Genomic DNA, 22066 nt, shown 5'->3' with positions numbered 1-22066 from the left:
AGAGGCGTACAGGCGTTACTTATGTAGGAGGTAGCCGAAATGTATTTATGAGAAGAGATGATCCACTGCCAACATCCAGGCTGTTCGATGATATGTTCAAAAATCCAGGCAACAAAGTTCGGCTCCAACAGTTTCTGAATGCAGAGTTCAAGATCATGTCATTAGAACACCCAGAGACGACTTATATATACTCAGTGAGAGATCGTTGCTCAGATCTGCAGAAGGGCACAGAATTAGAGCAATTCAAATGCCAACACACAGAAGCGGACACCATCCTTCTCTATGTGTATTACCAACTAAGACAGTCAGGTGTGGAAGACACTGTTGTTATCGATGCAGAAGACACAGATGTTATGGTTCTAGCAGCATACGCAGCCCATCAGATTGACCATTAGGCATCAAGAGGAAGGGCTTCGTCTATGACTGTAAGAAGCTTTGCAGTCCAGTGGCAGATGTCATTGTCCCCTTTCATGTTCATACTGGTGCAGACGCTGTCTCTGGCTTCTATGGCCATGGCAAACCATCCATCTTTGAATCGGCAATGAAGTCAGAGGAAGGAAGGAGTTTGCTCCAAGGACTTGGGAAACAGCTGCCTGTATCAGAAGACACCCAAATCGACATGGAGCAATTCACAATTAAGTTCATCTACAAAGACAAAACTAGTACAAGTTTAGCAAAGGCAAGAGCAAAGAAGTGGGAGAGTATGAAGAAAAAAGCAACACAGAGAATGCCACCTGATTGCGACTCACATCAGATGAAGGTCAGACGAGCCAACTATCAGGCATACATCTTCCTGAACTTCAGGAGTCCAGATGCTCCTCCATCACCTCTCCACCATGGATGGCACATGAAAGATGGCAACTGCATCCCACTTCGATACACCAAGCCTGCATTGCCTACACGTTTGACCAACCTAATACCAGCAGATGACCAATCTCCACAGTCTGACTCCGATTCGGATATCGATAATGATCAAGACTCTGTCTCTGAAGATTCCGACTATGCGTAGAACCTCTGATTTGTCACATCTATCCGTCCTTAAAGGTATGTTGCAACAAATTAAGACATTTACCATACCTAGTAAGAGAGCGCAGGGTTGTGTATGTAACTGATGGGCAGATAAAAACAATCAAGCTAATTTGACATTGTGGTCACCAGTTAAATTACATGTAAACTGCATTGTGACACTTAAAAAAAATGAACATGGCTTTGTTGTCATTCCTATCGTATTTTAACCCTAGAATGAAACTGCTCTTTCTCATTCAGTGTGAGAGTGCATTACAGCACAATTTAGGTCAATTAAACATTTTTGACCCCAAATGACCCCATTTTGGCCTTATAATGACTCCTTACATCAATTGAATATGGTTTTCTAAATTTAAAAAAAAAAAAAAAAATTCATTCACTATTATTCATCAATTTACACATAATTTGACACAAATAACTCCTAAGTCTGTTAGTGTATTTTGATCCCAAAGGAGCTCATTTGACCCCAAATGACCTTATTTTGACCCCTTATATCTTTTGAATACGGTCTTCTTAAGTAGAAATTGTCTCATTCAAATTTCTAAATCAAAATACATATAAATAGACACAAAAAACATGAAAGTTGATCGATCCTAACACTTTTAGTGTATTTTGCCCTCAAATGAAAGTTTGTTGACCTTTTGACTTTTCCGGCCATAACTTCTTAACGGGAGGTCAGGGGTATATGATCATGTACACTTTTTTGTTCAGTATGATGAGACAAACAATTTGACATGTCTTTTAACATAATCAGGGCATTTAAAAAAATTGACCCCCTATTGACCCCATTTTGACCTTATTTTGACCCCTACAAGAGTTGCCGGGGGTTAGGAGGGGACTACCCAAGCTAATTTTAATCATTGACCTCCAAACAACTCAAAAACACTTAAAAACCTTTGTCCCCGAAAAATATCAGCGGGGTCTACACACTTTGACTCTACTATTATGTAAATGAGGGTTTAAACCATGGCTTAAATTTAAACCTCCTTTGTGAATTTGGGCCACTATGTTCACTCCAATTTACCTGTGAGGAAGCTCTACCAATTCATTTCCCATTAGATTCATATACAAATTACACTTTATGACATGCAATACACTTATACATATATGTATATCTTCCATAATCTCACCCTCAACAGGCGTATTCACTTTCTCTTTTGAATATGGGCATCAGAATACAGTTGCTAACAAGTTAGCTCAAAAATATTTGTAAATCAAGCATTCATGCGTATGAGAGTTGGCCTCTGCATTTATTTTGATTCTTTGACTGAACTCCATACTTTCAAGTTTTCAATTATATATATATATGCATTTTCATGTGCGTGTATTTCAGTTGTCAATCTTTATGTAAATCAATAATATCATATACTATTGTTATTTGACTGTTTTGTATTTGAATTATCAATAAATGCAGAAACATCTACAACAACGAAAAATTCCACCCCCCTCTTAAAAAATCACAAAACAAACACAAAACAAAAAACAACAAAAATAAGAAGATTACATTTTTTCGAGGGAGTGGGGCACATCCACTCTAACCCCTAACCTGAGACACTGCAAGCAAGTTAACGTTTTCTCTCAGTCATCACTTTCTGTGTTTTTGTTTTGTTCACCAAAAATACATGAAGTACAAATGTCACATAGCATATACAAATCAGAAATGTTATTGCAATCACATATACAGGTAGGTGTAGTTATCTTAAAAGTTAATTAACAGTTTTCCCGTAAATATTTCAGCTGGTTCCATATCACCATTTACTTCAGTATTGAAACAAGTTAACATGTTCATGTACATGTCACTTGCATATTACCCACAACCATTAAATTTCTGACTTCTTCTTATCCAGTTTATATAACCAAAAATATACAAATGCTTGATTACTTGTTTATATTCTTTTAAATGTAGGCCTATGTTTCAGCTGAGGGAAGTAATAGAAGATGGTTTTGTTTGGCATTCCCCTTTTTTATATTTTCAGTATACAGGTATCTTCTATTTTCATATTTTGTTTTTAAGCCCTTCCACACAAGAGAGGCTAAACCAGCCAAAAAGAGAAGATATTTCTGCATTAATTTTGGCTCCTAAATACTTTTTTTGTGTCTTCCTCTTTCTTTTTTATAAAATACAAAACAGGTCAACACTTGGTAAAAAACTTTCAACATGTAATAAAAAACTTATATGCTGGTGAAAAAAAAAAAAACTTTCAACCATCCATTTATCTTTATTGCTGCCTTTCCTTACATCAATAAGGATAAATTGCCTTTTAGCTTTGTTCACATAAAACTGCTTAAAATTAACTGACACAACAAAATAAAATTATGTAAACATAGAAAACTTCAGATTTCTGCATCCTTTAATAAGATGAGTAAGTGCTTGTAGGGTCCTTTTTGAAGACATCTACCATTTGTAATCCTCACTAGCCATTTATTCACTCTGAAAATGTCTTTTATTGCCCAACAGCGTTTTTAAAAATGTGGTTTACCTCTTCACGTGTTTCATGTGTGAAAGAGGTTATAGTCTGATACTGGCTGCTTTCACATTGTGGTCTGGCCTGCCCTGGCGAGCAGTTCGCGGGAGATGATGACCCTCTGGATCTGAGCCGTACCTTCGTAAATCTGAAAAGGACAAAAAGATGGAGAGAGCATGAGTTGAGCCTTATTCAGATACGATGCGGCAGATCCGCAGCAGTTTTTTATGATGATGTTCAGTGTAATAACCTCAACACTTCTGTATGTATTAACAGAGCTCAGTGAATGTGTGCAAGTCCTTTTGTTGCACGCAGTTGCCATTCGTTTATGCGTTAAAATACAACTTGACAGGCATATTTTTATCAAAATATACCAAATTCAACAATCCACTTGCAATACAATTATTGACTGCTTACTTTTCTGGTCACAGCTTAAGTCTATAGCCTTTTAGTGATCTAGAGAGTGTACCAGCACAGCCATTTCAAAACCCTTTCAGGGAGTAGTTTTAACTATGTCTCTCAAATCAGTCAATAACTGAATACAGTGAAACCTGTATGGAAGACAGTAAAAGTGGTCTCTATAGGCAGGTTCTGTTCATTTTTTTACTTTGTATGTCAAATATGTTTTGTATATATCTTTTAAACATTGTTTGTAATTTGAATGTTTTTTTGTTTTTTTAATAGTTGAACCAATAAATGAAATGAAATGAAATGAAATGTACAGGTTCCTTCGCTACAGGTTTCAATGAGAACTGTTTTCAAAGGAAACAAAAGAGATGTGGTCTTTACAGACAGGTGGCCTTTGCTATACAGGCCATTACCACAGCAGGGGAATGTTTCACAAAGATCCTAAGTCGAACGTAACTTCCCCTTTAATGTTGAACGCCAAACAAGGTAGCAACAACTCCCATCTTTTAACGTCTTTTGGTATGACGCGGCCGGGGTTCGAACCCACGACCTCCCAGTTGTGAGGCGGACTTAAAAATTATGGAGAGCCATTTGTAGCCTTAAAATAAAACTTAAAATGCAAACATTCAAGTATTTTAAAATTTCCATAAATTCCACATCAAAAACATGAAATCTCCTTAATTAACAAAAAATATGAGTTTTAATCAACATTTTATGCCTTAAAAAAAAATATTTTCAAAGATGCTAATGGCTTTCCATAATTGTTAAGTCCAACTTAGAGTTAAGTTCAACTTAAAATCTTTGTGAGACACCCCCCAAATGTGTCTGTACTATGATCATTACTATCTGCGATCTAACCTGAAAGATTTTAGCATCTCGCATCAGCTTCTCGACGGGGTACTCGCTGTTGAATCCGTTTCCTCCGAAGACCTGGACAGCGTCTGAGGCATTCTTGTTGGCCACGTCGGCCGCGTAGCACTTGGCCAGAGAGGCATAGTAGGTGTTCCTCCTGCCCTGGTCAATCTCCCAGGCTGACCGATGGGTCAAGAGACGCGCTGCCTCCACACCTACGGCCATGTCAGCAAGCAGGAAGGCCACTGCCTGGTGCTGTATAAGGGTCAAGATAATAGAAGAACACTGTCAAAACCCGAAACTTTTGCATAAATGAATTTTTCACGAATTAGAGCTGACAGCCTTTATTGTGGCATGAAATTTTTACGAATTGCCGACCATGACAAAAATATAAACTTTCAGTGTGACAAAGAAGCTGTCAGATCAGTGACCTGATAAGATTTACAGCTATTTACTGAGAATATTTACATAATCCATGCCAAAACTTTGATCTGTTTGCGAACTAACAGTGCTAGAACAGTACTAGTACCTTTAGCTTGATATGTCGAAGTTTTTTTGTTTTTTTGAGAGCCCGATCAAAGACTCACACAATTTGTTCATTGATAGTCATTGCTGATACTCACTACACATTACAATAGGCGGCCGTGATACATGTAAGTGAAGCACAATGCAGCGCTAGTGAGTAAGTCATTGACAAGCAACTTATGTAGGGAACCTGATACTGCATTAATCTCCAGATTTCGACACATTGGAGGGTGATTCTGTTAAATCAAATCTCTGAGGTCTCCTTGGGTTCTATGCAAGCAAACTGTATTCAAAATATGAGCTTCCAATATTACTTTGTAAATAGATGGAGCATCACCAGTTCATTATCGCGGTAGCGTTAAACGAATTGAACAACAAATCCTCCAACCTACAACCAACGCTATCAGCAAGTCCCGCGACTTATCACTTACATTTGCAATGGTCCTGCCAAAGGTCTGTCTCTCCATTGAGTACTTGAGAGCCTCATCCAAGGCTCTCTTGGCCAGGCCTGTAGCTCCAGCAGCGACCTGTCATAAGATCATCAGCAATAAATTTTAATGAATAATTAAATCTGCCTTATCAAAGACTACAGGCTGATGTCTGGCTGATATCCATACTCAGGGTTCGCAAATAATAGGTGCCTGGAACACATGGGCACCCAAATTCAGGACCCACATTTTTTAATTTTAACAAGGGGCTCATGCATACAGATCTTAAAACTCTCAAAGTAGACCTCCTATGAAGAAAAAAAGTATGGAGCCCTGTCATATTGAATAAATACTACAGTTAAAACCTTAAAAACAACAACAAAGACCCCATTATGGTTTCACTTAAAATTGATTATCATTACTGAAAAAAAAAACAATCAAGAAAAAAAAAAAAAAAATCAATCAATCAATCAACCCATCCACCCACTCACCAACCCACCCAACCAACTATCCATGCACCCATCAATCCATCAATCCATCTTCTTTTTTTTTTTAATTAGAAGAAACAAATATCAGACAAGACAAATTGAAGGTCGTCTTACCGGGGGTCTGGTCTTGTCGAAGGCTCCCATGGCGATCTTGAACCCCTGACCTTCTCCTAACAAGACGTTCTCTTTGGGGACGACCACGTCTTCAAAGTTGACTGCTCGGGTGTCTGAAGCTCTCTGGCCCATGTTCCATTCCTACAAGGTGGGGGAGGGGGATAAAGTGTATTAACTCTCTTGTTGTCGATTACAAATGTATCAAATGTGCAGTTATTGTCACAATGATATACAGTGTACAATGTACTCTTGAAATTATGGAATTGGAATTGGGATTGGGATTCGATTCGGAATTGGAATTGGAAATTTAAATTGGAATGGGAATGGGAATGGGATTGGAAAATGCAAATAGAAATTGGAATTGGAATTGGAGTTGGAACTTTTATTGGAATTGGAATTAGAAAAGGAAATGGAAAATGGAAAATGGAAGTTAAATTAAATGAATATGTGAGAATTATATTGCGCAAAGAGATAACATAAAACCATCTGCACTATTCCCGGTAGGATGCGGCCGTCATTGTTGGTCAAACAGCTTGTGAGCGGTCAAGTAACGCCCGACTGGAATGCTCCCCAGGGAGTGGAGATTGTGCACACAGTGTGTACGGGCAAGCACTGAATCCAATGACCGGGGTAATAGTCTAGAGACATTTGTATTAAGCGCTATATAAAAATTAAATATCATTATTATAAACAAGGAACAAAAGAAAGACATAACATACAAATATGACATATAAATTAATTATATGCCAAATTATTCAGATACGTTATATCAGTTGTATAGTCCACATAATCTCATAACCAATAAACATAGCCAAATACCGGTAAGTGCTAATGGAAGTCCATAACCTCCACCGTTCAAACATACTGGTACTGTATGCATAAGTACATAATCAGTGTACCAGCACACTTATTCTGCACTCAATTAAAACATGACATGCAGTATTTCTCAGTCCGTTCATGCCTGCTGGTGACTGCGAACCCGATGCGGGATAAACACATTGTGCCACAGTCCCACAGCGGATGCAGGGGTAGGCCTTAGAAGATGCAGAACTTATTGTTCCACTATATTTGGTGCCGTCTCTTCTCATTTGCTCTGGCTTTGTCATTAGCCCCCAAAACTGAGGGACACTGGTAAAGTCTTCAGCAAATATGCAGCCTTATAACAATTATGTTCAAAGTACGTTTCCCCTCATGTGGATAACTGATCAATCATACCTAACATCATGTCACTGAATAAATCCGTTTGTTTAAAGGCGGATTCATCCATTACAAAAACAAAATTACAATTCTCTGTTTTCCCTGATATGGTTTCAAAATTCCAGGTAATATTTTAGACCTCTTTCCAGTTTAATATGTCCTCATCCTGTGGATATGCTACTAGAACAAGAGACAAAATATAGGAGAGAGAGACTGCTTTCCTTTTGGGTGAATGAAATTCCCCAATTTTCCTTGATTTCAGTGGGGGTTTTTCCTTGATTTGAGCCTCTTTTTTTTTATATTTGAGTAATATTTCTCTAATTCCAAGACTTTTCCCTGACTAGAAAAATGGAACGTATTATCCACTATTAATTAAACAGATATTCTCAGAGCTGCCAACCTTGTGCGACCAAAAAAGGGAACCATGATGGCAAAAAAAAGGAATTTCAAGCTCTGTATTCTGCACAATGACATTTGCTTACCTTTTTTCCAACAGTAACTCCTTCTGTGTCCCTCTCGACGATGAACCCGGTGAAAGCGCGGCTAGCCGATGCCTTGGGGTCCAGGTCGGTCCTTGCGAGCACAAAGTACCAGCTGGCATGGCCACCGTTGGTGATCCACATCTTGGACCCGTTCAGGACGTAGTCGTCGCCCTTACGGACAGCCTTGGTCTTGATTCCAGCGACATCGGACCCAGCTCCTGGTTCCGTTACACAGTATGCCTGAAATAGTGTACAAGCAAATGTCATATTTTTGGCATGTTGGTTTTAGTACAACCAGCTAGCTCTAACAAGAGCACTTGAAATTTGTTAATTTTATGCATTCTTATTCTGGTATACACAAATCAGTTTAAGGTGATCGGTACAAGTTAATCTAACTTGAGAAATTTTACTTTTTACATAAAGGACTATAGAGAAATAATAATGATAGCAACAACAACAACAATATTAGTAATAACAATATCATTAACAATAAAATAATTTAAAAATAACAATGATTAGTTTGTTTACCACAGGGAAGCCTCCTCAGCATCAATGCTGTTCTGTGTGAGGCCAATAAAATTGCTAATACCCCAGCAATTGCCAGGTAACCATTTACACCTGGGTGGAGAGTGGCAAATGTGAATTAATGTCTTGCCAAAGGATGGTAGTGCTGGGCTTGTATTTGAACCCTCAACCCTTGGATTGAGGGTCAAGTGAATGAACCACTATACCACAACACCTCCATCTGCTTTAATCAGGGCCCCTTTTTCATTAGAGGTAAAGACCAGTACTGGAAACGCCCCAATTTCAAAAAGTGAAATGGAAGCTCTTATTACCAATCATGTGAAAGAATATGTTTTGAATAATACATGATGATTATACAAATTTTGCCCGGAAACCGCCTGCTAATTGATATATTTGGTAAATTAGTTTATCTATTGGTGTGTGAGAGATAAAAATGCATGTGTCGCGCAAGTGTGCGTAGTCCCATATACATCTTTCTGTGTGAAGTGCTTGTAACTTATAACTTTTCATTTTGATGATTCCAGAACCTTGCAGTACATCTATGCTAGATGATCAACCTTTTCTGATCGATTTCACAACGTTTCTTCCACAATGCAATCACATGACATAACTGGTCTTTATCTTTAAACTTGTTATCAGTAACAAATGCTAAATTTGTATGGCAAATTTGCTCTCAGCCAATCAAATGCCCCAATTTTAGTAGCTTATGAAGCTGATTGTGACTTGTAATTGATAATAAGTTTCATGAAACAGGGTATAGGTTTTGGTACAGCATGGATTGTTTAAAGCTCCCACTGCACTACTTAAAGCAACTTGCGCCCTCTATAGCAAACAATGCCTAAGCGGTGACCATTGGTCCTCCGTGGTCCCCTTTTTTGTATGTTAATTGAGAGCTGATTTGATGAGATAACCACCCATCAGTGACCATGCAGGGAGGTCAAATCCCTCCTGTCCAAACTAGTGCAGATAGCCTTTAAAATCCTCCAATTCAATGAAAGTAAAAGATCATTCTTACACAAACTATAGGTTCATCCACAAGCCAGCCAAGATATTTCTTCTGTTGTTCCGGGTTGCCTGCAAGTATCACTGGTGCTGACTACATCAAGGAAGAAATGATAAAACTATGATCCTAACTCTGGAATATAAAAGTCAAATTGCATTCTTGTCAAATAAAAACTGATAAATTTATCTAATAGCATGTATTCATTTTTGGTGATTTTGCTAACACAAAGTTGCTAAATATTGATTTTCAGGGCATCACAACACATCAGTTTTCCATGAAAAAGAAAATTGGCTTCTATTAAGAGAATACTTGATACTTTTCCGTCTTTTTCAGCGAGTGTTGGATGGTCGCCATACTGCACAGCACTCGCTACGATAAATCATATTTAGGCACAACAAAAAAAAACCAAAATAAATATTTTAGACAACATTCCGTACTGCCGTAATGATCATTAATTTCTGTATCCATTACGGGAAATCCGTACTAGTTGGCAGCTCTGACAGACCCTAAAAATGTCAATCCAGACCATGCACTATAACAAAATAGTGTGTGTGGAGCTCTGCTCTCAACACTGCTATTTCATTATTTCTACTCATATGACAACTCAGGACCTTAATCAAGAACAATACAGGGTGCTACAAGAATTTTTTTCACCACTTGCCCTGTCGGGCAAGTGGGTTTTCAATTTACTTGCCCAAACAATATTTCCACTTGCCCAAAACTTTAAAGCGAAAAAGGACTCGAGGTTAAAGCATTTATTATCTCGTAATGATAAGTTAGTGTTTTAGATAGCAAATTAATGCACATACATGTACAGTGTAACTGTACTGAATAATAACCTAATATGTCAAAGAAAATGGTCAACAAAGGATGGTTGAAGGTTTAAAAAACGCATTTTATTGATTCTCCATAAATAATCAGATTCACATGAATCTCGGCAAGGTAGAATGGTTCAAGCAGGTTTAAGTTTTTAATATTCAGTCATGTAAAAAAGCATAATGACCCTGTTGTAAAAAATATGATACAAACATGTCATTAATGGTAGCCACATGTACCATGGTGCAACATCACATGTGTGTCTGTGCAAGCCGCTGTCATTTGGAAACGTAGGCTAATTTTCAGCTGTTAATAATTTGGGTCAACTCTTCCATCAAGAAACGTCATGTAAATAATGGGTAATCAACTATTTTAAATAAAGTACGGACATTTTTATTTCATCATTCACTGCTATAAATATCATGCCAAAATTTGTAAATTCTTACTAAATAATAATATTGAAGATATTTTACGATAAATCTCGGACAAGTATGCGAAAACTAGACTAAACAACGTCGCTAAAACCATGAAAACAAAACAACAACGGCTTATATTCTGGGGGTCTCGATACTATTATCAAAATGACTCGCTCGGTCGGATCTTGAGACCGCAGTAATAAATTGAAAACGAGACAAAAACATTCATCTGATTTATATGAGCAGCGAGTTTTAAATAATATGTTCACAATCATTAACAGTCATTATGAATAAATATCAAACATTTGACTTTTTGTACTTACTAGAAAATCCCTGTTGTTTATTCCATTCCGATTCGCACGTGTTCATTTCCCTAGAATAATGACGTCATATTTGGCGTGATTCAACCAATCGGCAATCAGAGAATAGCAAAGGCCTGTCGGTGCGGCCTGCAGAGCTAGAGAGAGAGAGCGCGAATAAGCTCGCAGCTGGTACGATCGCGCTAGCTGTCTCTAGCTAAGCTCACGGCCGGCCGTGCGTGGAGGCGGAGCGGCATTCATGGCTTGAAGTGTCACTGTTGCATGCGCGCTGAGCTAGCTGAGCTGGCTAGCTGTCTGTGAAGTTTTTTCGAAATCGGAACGATCGCTTTTTTGCTTCTGGATTTTGACGACGGGTAAGAAGTTGACGGGTGAATGGTAGAGTTCTTGGACACTAGGAAATTACTGTAAAAGTATCACTTGCCCGAATCGGGCAAGTGATAATTTGATTTACTTGCCCGACGGCTCAATTTGGTTGCCCCGGGACGTCGGGCAAGCGGGTTTGTCGCGCCCTGCAATACACATCTCTGAAATTCCTTATCTAATCCTGATTGAATCTCGATCAAAATCCAGTCAACGTTAAGGTTGTATGGTCTTAACGTGACCTTTGAACTATGACTCACCCCTAATGAGCATGCTTCAATGGCGGTCTGAACTCCTGTGCAGCCATAGGCCAGCTCCTCTGTGATGATGCACGTGTCAAGGATGCCTAGACCAGGTCCACCTGTTAGTATAAATCATGGGCATCGTTATAAACACTGTTTTATTATTAAAGGTAATACACAGTTTTGGTATGGGGTCATGAATTTGGTTCAAATGAACATACCGGTATGGAAGCATATTTTCAATGATCGTTGTCGTGGTTGAAACTGAGTTTAGAGTGATGAAATTGTAAATAATAAACTCTTCGGGTTGTATAGCGCTTTAGCATATTATATTATTTTAGCATTAAAACAATGTTTCTTGACTACAATTGACCGATGTGCTATTCCCTTTTGGAAATTATATATCAGAACTGCATACCGGGTATTCTGAGAGTTTCATGGTCGCAGCTACATGTACCATGGAATGGCCTTAGGCGCTATTTTAAATATTTGAAATTTACTGGAAGCACCAGTAAATTTTGGATTATTCAATTTCTCAAAAGCAGAAGTATTTTTGGGGCTAAATTTTCTAGTGCTTATAATACATCCAAAGGGGCATCCAAATATATCAAAATTGTAAAGAATTACTATCCAACCAACTTTCAAAATTTCCAGAAACTTTGCATTACATCTAACATTATTATCATTAATTATTATCATCATTCTTCATTAGAAATTAACAGAAATCCAACACAGATATGAAAACATGGGACACAAAAGATCAATCCACTGTGATGTAGTATTCACAGAAACACTATATCGATATACATGTACGGTCACTCTGGGTCAACTACATGAGGGACTACCCTGTGGACCGTACCCCTTGGACTGTTCTACTACCCCTCACTGGACAATCTCCGTCCCTCCCCCCCCCCCTAAAAAATAAAGGGTACTCCTAGATCACAATGATAATCAGACCTTGTGGATTTGTATCAATAAACTTGAAACATAAAACTTGTATAATATGTACAGTGTATGTACATATACAAAAAGTCTATCTTATATCCACAAATCAAATTGAAAATTTATGTCAAATTTGTGCGTGTTTGCTTCTTATCATATATTCATCTTAAAAATAGACTTGGTCAGCATCTACTGAAAAAAAGACATAACAGGGGCTGTCTTGTAAAGAGTTGTGATTGATTAAAATTAATCGAATTTCCTATCAAAGTACACAGTTGGGCATAATTTTAAGTGACGATTGATGCAATGGTTGAAAGAATAAATGTTGATTTAAAACTCACCAATATCTTGCGGGAGATGTGTGTTCATCAGTCCAAGCTCCCATGCTTTCTTGATGATTTCCCATGGGTACTGGAAATATGAAAGAAAAAAATAAGAATGATTAGATTTAAAAAAATTAAAAATCCGGCAAATACATAACTTAAAGGGCAAAGCCCACCCCGATTTCAAATATGAGAAAATTATGATTCAGATCAATCATACACAAATTGGCAACACTGTGACGTATCTTGCGAGGTTCCAAGACAATTCGTTTTTTGCCTATTACTTTGAACTACTAAAAGTGTACATTATGGATTTCTGTAATTGATATTTTGCTCCATTTGGAGTTATACCGTCTCTTTCCTCTTCCTCTCTGGCTTCTCTCTGGCTTCTCTCCCCCTCTTCTTCTTTCTCTCCCCTCCCCCACTCCCCCCCCCCCCTGCACCTCTTCCTCCCCTCCCCTCTCTCTCTCTCTCTCTCTCTCTCTCTCTCCATTCCTCAATCCGCTCCCTTGGTCATCTCTTCTCTTCTCTTTCCCTCTCCTCTTCCTCTTCCTCTCCCTCTCTCTCTCTCTCTCCCACTACATGTATCTTACCAGTACTCTTTTTTTTCCTTTTATCCTCCCATTTCCCTATATTCAAAAGCAGTCTGGCATACATGTATTTCGTTTCCCCTTCCTGTACTAGAAGGCCATATTGAACAAATATAACACACAAACATTAAATGAATCTACATTAAAATCCTAGGAAATGTGCATTACTGATTCTGATATCCTTTTGCAGTCTATGATATATACATATGTACAAGTACATACATACATACATACATATTGGTATTTATTTAGCGCCTTTACATGAACATGCTCAAGGCGCTTTACATTTTAAAATACAAACATAATAGTTATATACTCTCCAAGTGCATTACACTCTAAAAAATGACAATTACAAAGAAAACAAATGAGTTTTTAAATGTTTCTTAAATAATGCGACTGAGGTGCAAGAACGAATGCTTAAAGGGAGACTTTTCCAATTAGTGGGACCAGAAAAAATTATATTTTGTTGACCCTTCTTCGAATTGATGCGGGGGATTTGCAGAAGAAGGGGGTCTGACCTTGAAAGTACCGGTATATTGTTTCTTTTCTTTCCAAGGCCACTGTCTCGATGCACGTTGTGATGTGATAACTTCCTATGAATACTATTCATAGACAAAATATCAATAACCATGTCATCTTGACTGAGTAAAAACTCTGAAAGCTAAGGTGGTATTTAAAAAAAGGTATGTACATGCATTAACTAATTTAACTTCAGACAAAAATTCTTGTAACAAATCAAAATTTTGGACAAGTCATTGGTTGAAATCATCTGGGTGTGTATCTGTAAATAAAGATAAGCTTATGTCTATTTAATAACTGTAATTACAATGTAATCTGAATTTGAAGAATATGTTTGGGTTTCATATCAGAATGCATCTTATCTACGCTACAAGTGACGGACATTGTATCTAAAGTACTTAGCCGTAATCGGTAGACAGTCGAGGTCAATGTCACGGACCAGGGTGTAATAGACAAGTCCTTATTATCACAATGTACACATGGCGATAGATAATTCTGATTATTAGTCAAGTCGACGCCCAGTTTAATAGTGCAATATCCAATGTAGCAGTTTAGTGTCACCTTTTTAGTGACCTTTTGATCTTTTGATCCAGAATTAATGCTCTGAAAAATTGTACATGTGCAAAAAGTGTAAAAATCAATGGAAAACTCAAGTCCTTTGATGTCTTGACCATGCATCCATTTCTTTGACCTTACATGGCTGTATGGCAACCATTGTGACGAATTGCTTGAAGATGGCTTTTTCAACACGAAACCAACTGCTGAACTTCAGCCGCAGACCAATAGACAAACACTTCATCAATACCTAACCCTTACCACTCCAGCAAAGCATAGAGAGTCAACGCTTACATGCGTATTGAACTCTAGCGCTGCACTATGTGCTAATAGGCAGCATTTGCACACATGAATAGTCAATACACTTATAACACACAAATGCACACAATCATGCTGATGTGGATGATCGGCAAATTTGCCACTAGACTTACAATTTGAATTTTTAAATCATTCTTTTTAACATCAGTAAGTTGAAAAAATTGTATTTTACTGCTATTTAGGTGTCATCAATTGTCACTTAAGTACCGATTTTGAGTGAATCAGTTGAGTTTTGTACAGTGGTGTTTGAAATGTTGAGAACCAATAGAACAGGTTTTAATACACAGCCAGGGTAGTAATGTAGCTATGTGTGACCCTTACCCTAGTTTGCAGGCACAAGCCCTTGTCATTCACTGTGCGTAACACTGTCTGCACTGCGAGACTAGGCTGACAGCATTTCTCCATAGGCTTTTTTTACCTAAGCTGCTCTGTTGCATAAAACTTAAACTGTTGGTGGTAACTTTGCCATTAATAGTAACAGCCATGGAAACCTTGATGTGATGGGCTGTTGAGTGACGTTGCCATGGTAGTAAATAGTAATGTCACAGGAATTACCATCAGTGGTAAGTTTTGTGCAGGGGGGGGGGGGGGGCAACGGGGTACATAGCCGGAGACTGACAGTGTTAGGCTCTAGTCAAGGCTTTAGGATTAGTGATAAAATGTCAAATTAGAGCATGTGCCTACAGACTTCCCTAACCCTTAACCTACATCTCTGACAAATAACACCCCTAAAGCAACTGTTGCCAGGGCATATAATGTTGGAGCACCCTTTAGGCCAAATTAAAAAAAAAACATGTTTAGCGTCCTGTTTTTTTCGAAAAATAGGGAGGAGGCCCTTTTTTTCTTTTCTTTTTTTTTATCAGAAATAGATCTATTTTAGCAGCATTTTTCATGTTTTTTTCTTTAAAAAAATAAAAAATAAATAAATAAATAAAAAAATAGGAGGCGGCCCCCAAAAAGGAAGCGGGAGGGGACGCTAAACATGTATATTTTTTTTAATGGCCTTTTGTATAAGTAGAATATTTTCAGCTTACAATTATTGTATTCAAATTTGTTATATAAGGCTATTTTTATGTGTCTATGTATGTACAACCTACATGACATACTGCCCAAAATACATTAAAGCTCACGTGATAATTGAATGAGGTCTAATGGCAAGGACTGAGCACAGAGAACTTTGAGTCTGAACCACTCCAATATTTCATAGACAATGGTAACATAAGAGCGGTGTCATTTCGTGATGTCACGTACAATGTATATGTGTGAATCCTTAATTGATATAAAGCAAACTTGTGTCTGCATTTACACTGTACACAATGTATATCATCTTATCCAAGTTTGCTTACTGATAAAAGAGTTGCATTATTGTCTCCCAGTGCATGACTCCACTATTTAATTGCGACCCTTTTTGTAATGTGCCACAGGCTGGAAGTGAGAAGAAGCTCTATCGTGTATTTGACAAAAACATGTACTTTAATTTTTTTCTTATAGATGTAGAACCACTACATAATATGGCCACTCATACATTAATTTACATGATATCTTGTAGCAGACTGCAACTGTTCTTATTAGTATATGGGTTAATTTGATTCTTATCTTATCCACAAAATGATGAAATTGTCAGTTCTAAATATATCCCATCACATTAATTTCCATGATATCTTGTGGCAGACTACGATTGTTCTAATAATATAAATGGGTTAAGTTGATTCTTATCTTATGCATGAAATGATGATATGAAATTGTCAGTTCTAAATATATCCCATCACATTGATTTTCATGATATCTTGTGGCAGACAGCGATTGTTCTAATAATAAATATGGGTTTAGTTGATCTTATGCATGTGTAGCGGCTCTTACATTCGCCCTACTTTTATCATACATTCATGTTCACAGTATTTCTCCATCATTTTTCCATCACGCTACTTATTTATATGCATTATTCGGACCACGTGAGTTTATCCTTCCAATCGAGCACCGTGGTTCCGCGCACCCGTTCACCCGCGTATTTTCAACGCCACGAGGTTTTTCTTCACTCCCGCTTTCACCTTGGTCGAGTCAAGACGTCTCCATAATTTCCTCTCCAGGCTTCATTCTTCAGTGCCTGTCGTCTATTAACGGCACATCTTCTTTTTCTCTGCCATGTTCATCGGGCTGCAGTCTCCCAGTGGAACGTTATAGTCAGCACCGACATGGCGCCTGACTCTCCGCTGGGAGCTGCCAGTTTCTTCGTTCCGGTAGCTCTTTCCACTCTCAAGCTCAGACAATTTACCGCAGCTCATCTCAACATTTCTCGAGCGACTCACTGCTCCGTCTTAATTCACCATCGGCTTGATGTTTACATTTCTTTTCAGTCGTAAGCTTTTATATATGTCGTTACATTCATTCAATAATGTCCATTTACCATTTTATGTCATGATGTAGTACGTTCACCAATTTTATCTCTAAAGTGGTGACCCCGCGTTTACTTGGAAGCTTTGTTGTACGATTATATTATTCCCTGACTTGTTGGATTTAACAATGTTTTATAAAATGTATTCATTCTGGATTTTTTATCGAATGTTTTTATGCTCTTGCATTTCTACACGTTTATTCGATGCATACCATGTCAATACTCACTGTTCTATTTTTGGCAACTAAACAGCCATTCGCATATCATGCTTGTTGTATTACATTTTTTCAACATGCCATGCTTGTACATTTTTTAGGCTGCTGTAAATTACTGCATACACTATACAATACATGCACTTTTACATTTTTATCAGCCATTGATTCTTGTGACATTTTGTACTTTGATATGAAATTACCAGTTCTAAATATATCCCATCACATTGATTTTCATGATATCTTGTAGCAGGCTACGATTGTTCTAATAATATGGGTTAAAGTTAATTCTTATCTTATGCATAAAATGATGATATGAAATTATCAGTTCTAAATACATCCGATCACATTGATTTTCATGATATCTTGTAGCAGACTACAACTGTTCTAATAATATATATGGGTTAAGATGATTCTTATCTTATGCATGAAATGATGATATGAAATACTCAGTTCTAAATATATCCCATCACATTAATTTCCATGATATCTTGTGGCAGACTACGATTGTTCTAATAATATATATGGGTTAAGTTGATTCTTATCTTATGCATGAAATGATGATATGAGATTAACAGTTCTAAATATATCCCATCACATTGATTTCCATGATATCTTGTAGCAGACTACGATTGTTCTCAAAGTGTGTTAAAGTCAATTCTTATCTTATGCATGAAATGATGATATGAAATACTCAGTTCTAAATATATCCCATCACATTAATTTCTATATCTTGTAGCAGACGATTGTTTTCATAATATGGGTTAAAGTCAATTCTTATCTTATGTATGAAATGATGATATGAAATTATCAGTTCTAAATATATCCCATCACATTGATTTTCAGCTGATTCAGCTCAAACAATTGTGATATATTTTTATATAGAGCAAACAATCTTGAATCGTGAAAATTTGGCGGTTAAAAGTCCCTTCTTGGCACGTACATATGTAAAAGCTCTACACTGTATATGAACCTAGTGTGAATGATTTGAAGTGATAACCTAAACACAAAACATGCCTCGACTATCTGTACTACTTGAGAAGTCAAGTTTTGATACATTTCGGAATTTATATTAATATTTACACACATTTAAAAGAATTAAGTGAATTCCTGCCGTTCAAATTTTATTGAAATTCACATCATTTTTAAATGACGTGATTTTCTTTTCCATAATCATCTATGTGTCTGCTCCATACAATAGAACAGACCAGACAATGACATAACAATTAATAAGATATAAATTACCTCTCCAGATCTGTCAAGCTCTGCAGCCTTTGGGATGATCTCTTCCGCAGTAAACTTTCTTGTCAGGTCCTGGTACTGCAGCTGCTCCTCGGAGAGAGCTGTTCAAAAGAGATTATAAGCCATGGATACAATGCAACTCTTTCATTAAATTAATGTGGGGCTCCACACACTAAATAAGGAGTTGCTTTAAAGCCCCACTGCACTACTTATAGCTAAGTTGCGCCCTCTATACAACAAACAGTGCCTAATCGGTGACCATTGGTCCCCCATGATCCTCTTTTTCTTATGTTAATTGAGAGCTGATTTGATGAGATGACCACCTGTCCAGTGACCTTGCAGGGTGGTCTAATCCCTCCTGTATACTAGTACAGATGGGCTTTAAGCTGTGAAATACAGTTAAGGCTCGTTCAGGTATGAAGTGGTAAATCACAAGTTTTTTTGTTTTTTACCACTGTGAAAATAAATGGAAACTGCACACAATGAAGGTTCAACGAGTATTCACTTAAGTTCTGTAAGGTACAGAAATGTGAGGCATATTACATTTGCATCATTATTTAAAAAAAAAGGATCACAGAAGTTCTTTTCATCATATCAGAATGATACTTTAAGTGTGGACTCCTAAATGCAATATAGGGCATGTTCACCCAAGTATGATTCAGTTTGTACAGGAAATACATTCAAGTACAAAGTACTGTAAATAAAACAATGTCATTAATGAAACTCTTTTTTTTTTTGTCTTCTTCTTCTTTTTTAACCCCTAAGTTGTAAATTCAATTTGTTCCAGCTTTAATGGCCTTATGCTTATTTTTGTTAATAGATCACATACCTGCAGCTCCTTTCATTACATATATATATGGCACATGAGCAGGTTCAAGTTCTATTTTGTATTTATTGACCATTTTGATAATTGAAAGGGTACTTGTTGCAGGGTACTTAAAGCCAAAGGGTACTTATTGTGACATTTGAGGGTAAGATCAGCAAGATCTTAAGGATTTATAGTTTCCAGGTGGAAATGTGACCATATGACCAAACTAACCATTAAAAAAGAAACGGGAGTGAAATATCTATACAATGCTAATTCTGATCCCCGCAATCACAAGACGAGTTGTGGACCAACCACACCTCTGCTTCGTTAAGAGCTATCTACAGTCGAACCTGCTTTTAATAGCCACCACCTGTATATAAAGACCACCCGTCTATAAAAGGCCATTTTTTTCATTTCCCTTGAGTGGTTTTTACAATTTAAAGACAGGTTCCACTGTACTCTTCTCTTCTTCTTCAAGATAATCTGCCTCCTTAAATAGGCTACTAAAGATTCTTGCAGATGCCGTATATACTTGGCCTAATTGGGGTGTGCAGGTGGACCACTTCACCGAGGTTTACGAATAGTGCAGTGGATTCTTAACATGCAAGGATGGAGACTCCATAGTCTCCGGTACTCGGGGCCTCCATTTAACGTCCTATCCGAGGGACGGAGTGTTTTCCACTTAACATAACCTGCGTCTATGAAACAAGGGGAGGGGCACGTTTACTCACAGCGCATGATTACATGTATACCGATACTTACCAAAAGATAGACCTGATGACTTTCCTTCGGTTGCTGCTTCTGCGGGACTACTGACAGAAGAAAGGCCTCGCGTTCCGCAAACACCAATGCCCTGCACATAAACAGTGAGATATTATGAGACGAAGAAAAGAAGAGAGCGGGCTCAATTCAAAATACATTAACAGTAAAAATACATGATGACATGATTGACATCCTTAAAACATAAAGTAAACGAAAAGGAAGATATTTGTTATTGACGAACACATCATTTATTGTACTTTGTAGCGTTTGTTTACCTGCCTCTTCATGCAGGGGTGTGGCCTGGGACTGGCCGGGTTAATCACTATACCGACGAACACTTCACACTGGCTTCGTTGTTGCTAGTAGAGTACTATAGTAGTGCTTAGTGGACTCTTTCTTTCTTCTCATGCAAAGCCCTTTCTTCAGTGTACGTTTCATGAAATTATTAATTATGCAAAACCAAAAACTTTAAGCAAAACTTTAAAATTCCATAACTTTCTTGTTTTTCATCCAATTTAGATGAAACTTTTACCATTAGGTCTTTTTAATTCTTCCCTATTTATTCAATTAAAATTCCGAATGGGACAGACTCGCCCTGTTAAACAAAATCCAATTTAAACTCTTTAACAACTTTGTCATTGACATTTTCAAGGGCACTCCAGCTCCATTATGTCACCGGAGCTGCGCTGATACGCTAGTGCAGCTATCATTATCAATGTCAATGACACACGAGCATCCATCACTCAGCCTCACTCTCGATCTCACAACATTAGTTTGAAACTTACTCGAATTTGTCTTGAGAGTAATCGAAGAGCCATGGTTACAGTAATTCTGCCTTTTTGTAGACCCAAAACTAGAAGGGGTTTGAACTTTTGCCAACTAGATGGTATATGTCGGGATTATAAGGCAGAGTTTCGGATTCCGCGGTCGTAATCGTCGGGTGCTCACGTCGTACTGAAAATACTTGCGATCGAATCAATCGCAAAAGAGAATCTTGTTTATCTTTTAGATATGAGTACATAGATGGCGCTCTTTAAATCTCCGTAGATTACGCAACTCCATGCGCAACTCGTACACTCCATGATTTTGTCAGATCCTGAGTACTTTATTACTTGTCTTCAGGGGCGGCGGAGCGTCTTTAAAAGTGGAGAGGGGGCACAACAAAAAGGGGCTCTACAAAGGGGAAGCTCATAGCGATTTTTTTTTTTAAACTATTATTTTTAGACATTGCCATATCCCTTCATTGTAATACATTATCAGGGATGACTTTCAAGATTTTCTCTTTACCTACGTATTAAATCCAAGATCATGAGATACTGATTCAAAACGTATTTTCCGGGCGTATTTTGCAGTTGAGCTTGTGGTTTTATTTGCGAGCAAGCAAAATATTCAAGATTTTTTAGGTTGCACTGCAACCGATCACATGTTTATTAAGTACAATCTCATAATGACAGCATGAATATGACCTTTGATAACGTTACTTGATGAGACTGACTTACAAATGCGAGCGAGGGAGTTTTGAGGGGAAATTCGAGGGAAGATAATGCTCTCAGTCGGTTTAATGAGTTGCACATGTTAGAAGGCCGGGCTTTGAGAAATCTATAGGGGATCGAGATATATGAAGCATATATTTTTTTTAAAGCGCTTGTTATAGCACTAATACTCAGGTCTATTACATGAATGATATCTGGTAATGTAAATGCAGTTGCCTTGAGTTTGAAAACTCCTTCAATTTC

At 37.6% G+C, this 22066-nt stretch overlaps 1 protein-coding gene across 1 annotated transcript; it reads right to left on the bottom strand.

Annotated features, from left to right (window-relative positions):
* Positions 1-2348: 2348 nt before the first annotated feature.
* Positions 2349-21303, bottom strand: LOC105444714 (probable medium-chain specific acyl-CoA dehydrogenase, mitochondrial). Its single transcript, XM_030984530.1, has 11 exons — positions 21116-21303; positions 20331-20421; positions 18764-18861; positions 12951-13020; positions 11686-11786; positions 9526-9606; positions 7986-8225; positions 6307-6447; positions 5708-5803; positions 4758-5006; positions 2349-3639 (listed from the first exon to the last, which is right to left on the bottom strand). Exons 1-11 carry the CDS (start codon positions 21146-21148, stop codon positions 3559-3561), a joined length of 1281 nt encoding a protein of 426 aa, XP_030840390.1. The 5' UTR covers positions 21149-21303; the 3' UTR covers positions 2349-3558.
* Positions 21304-22066: the final 763 nt, after the last annotated feature.

Source organism: Strongylocentrotus purpuratus, unplaced genomic scaffold, assembly GCF_000002235.5.
Source record: "Strongylocentrotus purpuratus isolate Spur 01 unplaced genomic scaffold, Spur_5.0 spur5_contig_833, whole genome shotgun sequence".
Lineage (NCBI taxonomy): Eukaryota > Metazoa > Echinodermata > Echinoidea > Camarodonta > Strongylocentrotidae > Strongylocentrotus > Strongylocentrotus purpuratus.
This window is presented reverse-complemented; position numbering and strand designations above follow the sequence as displayed.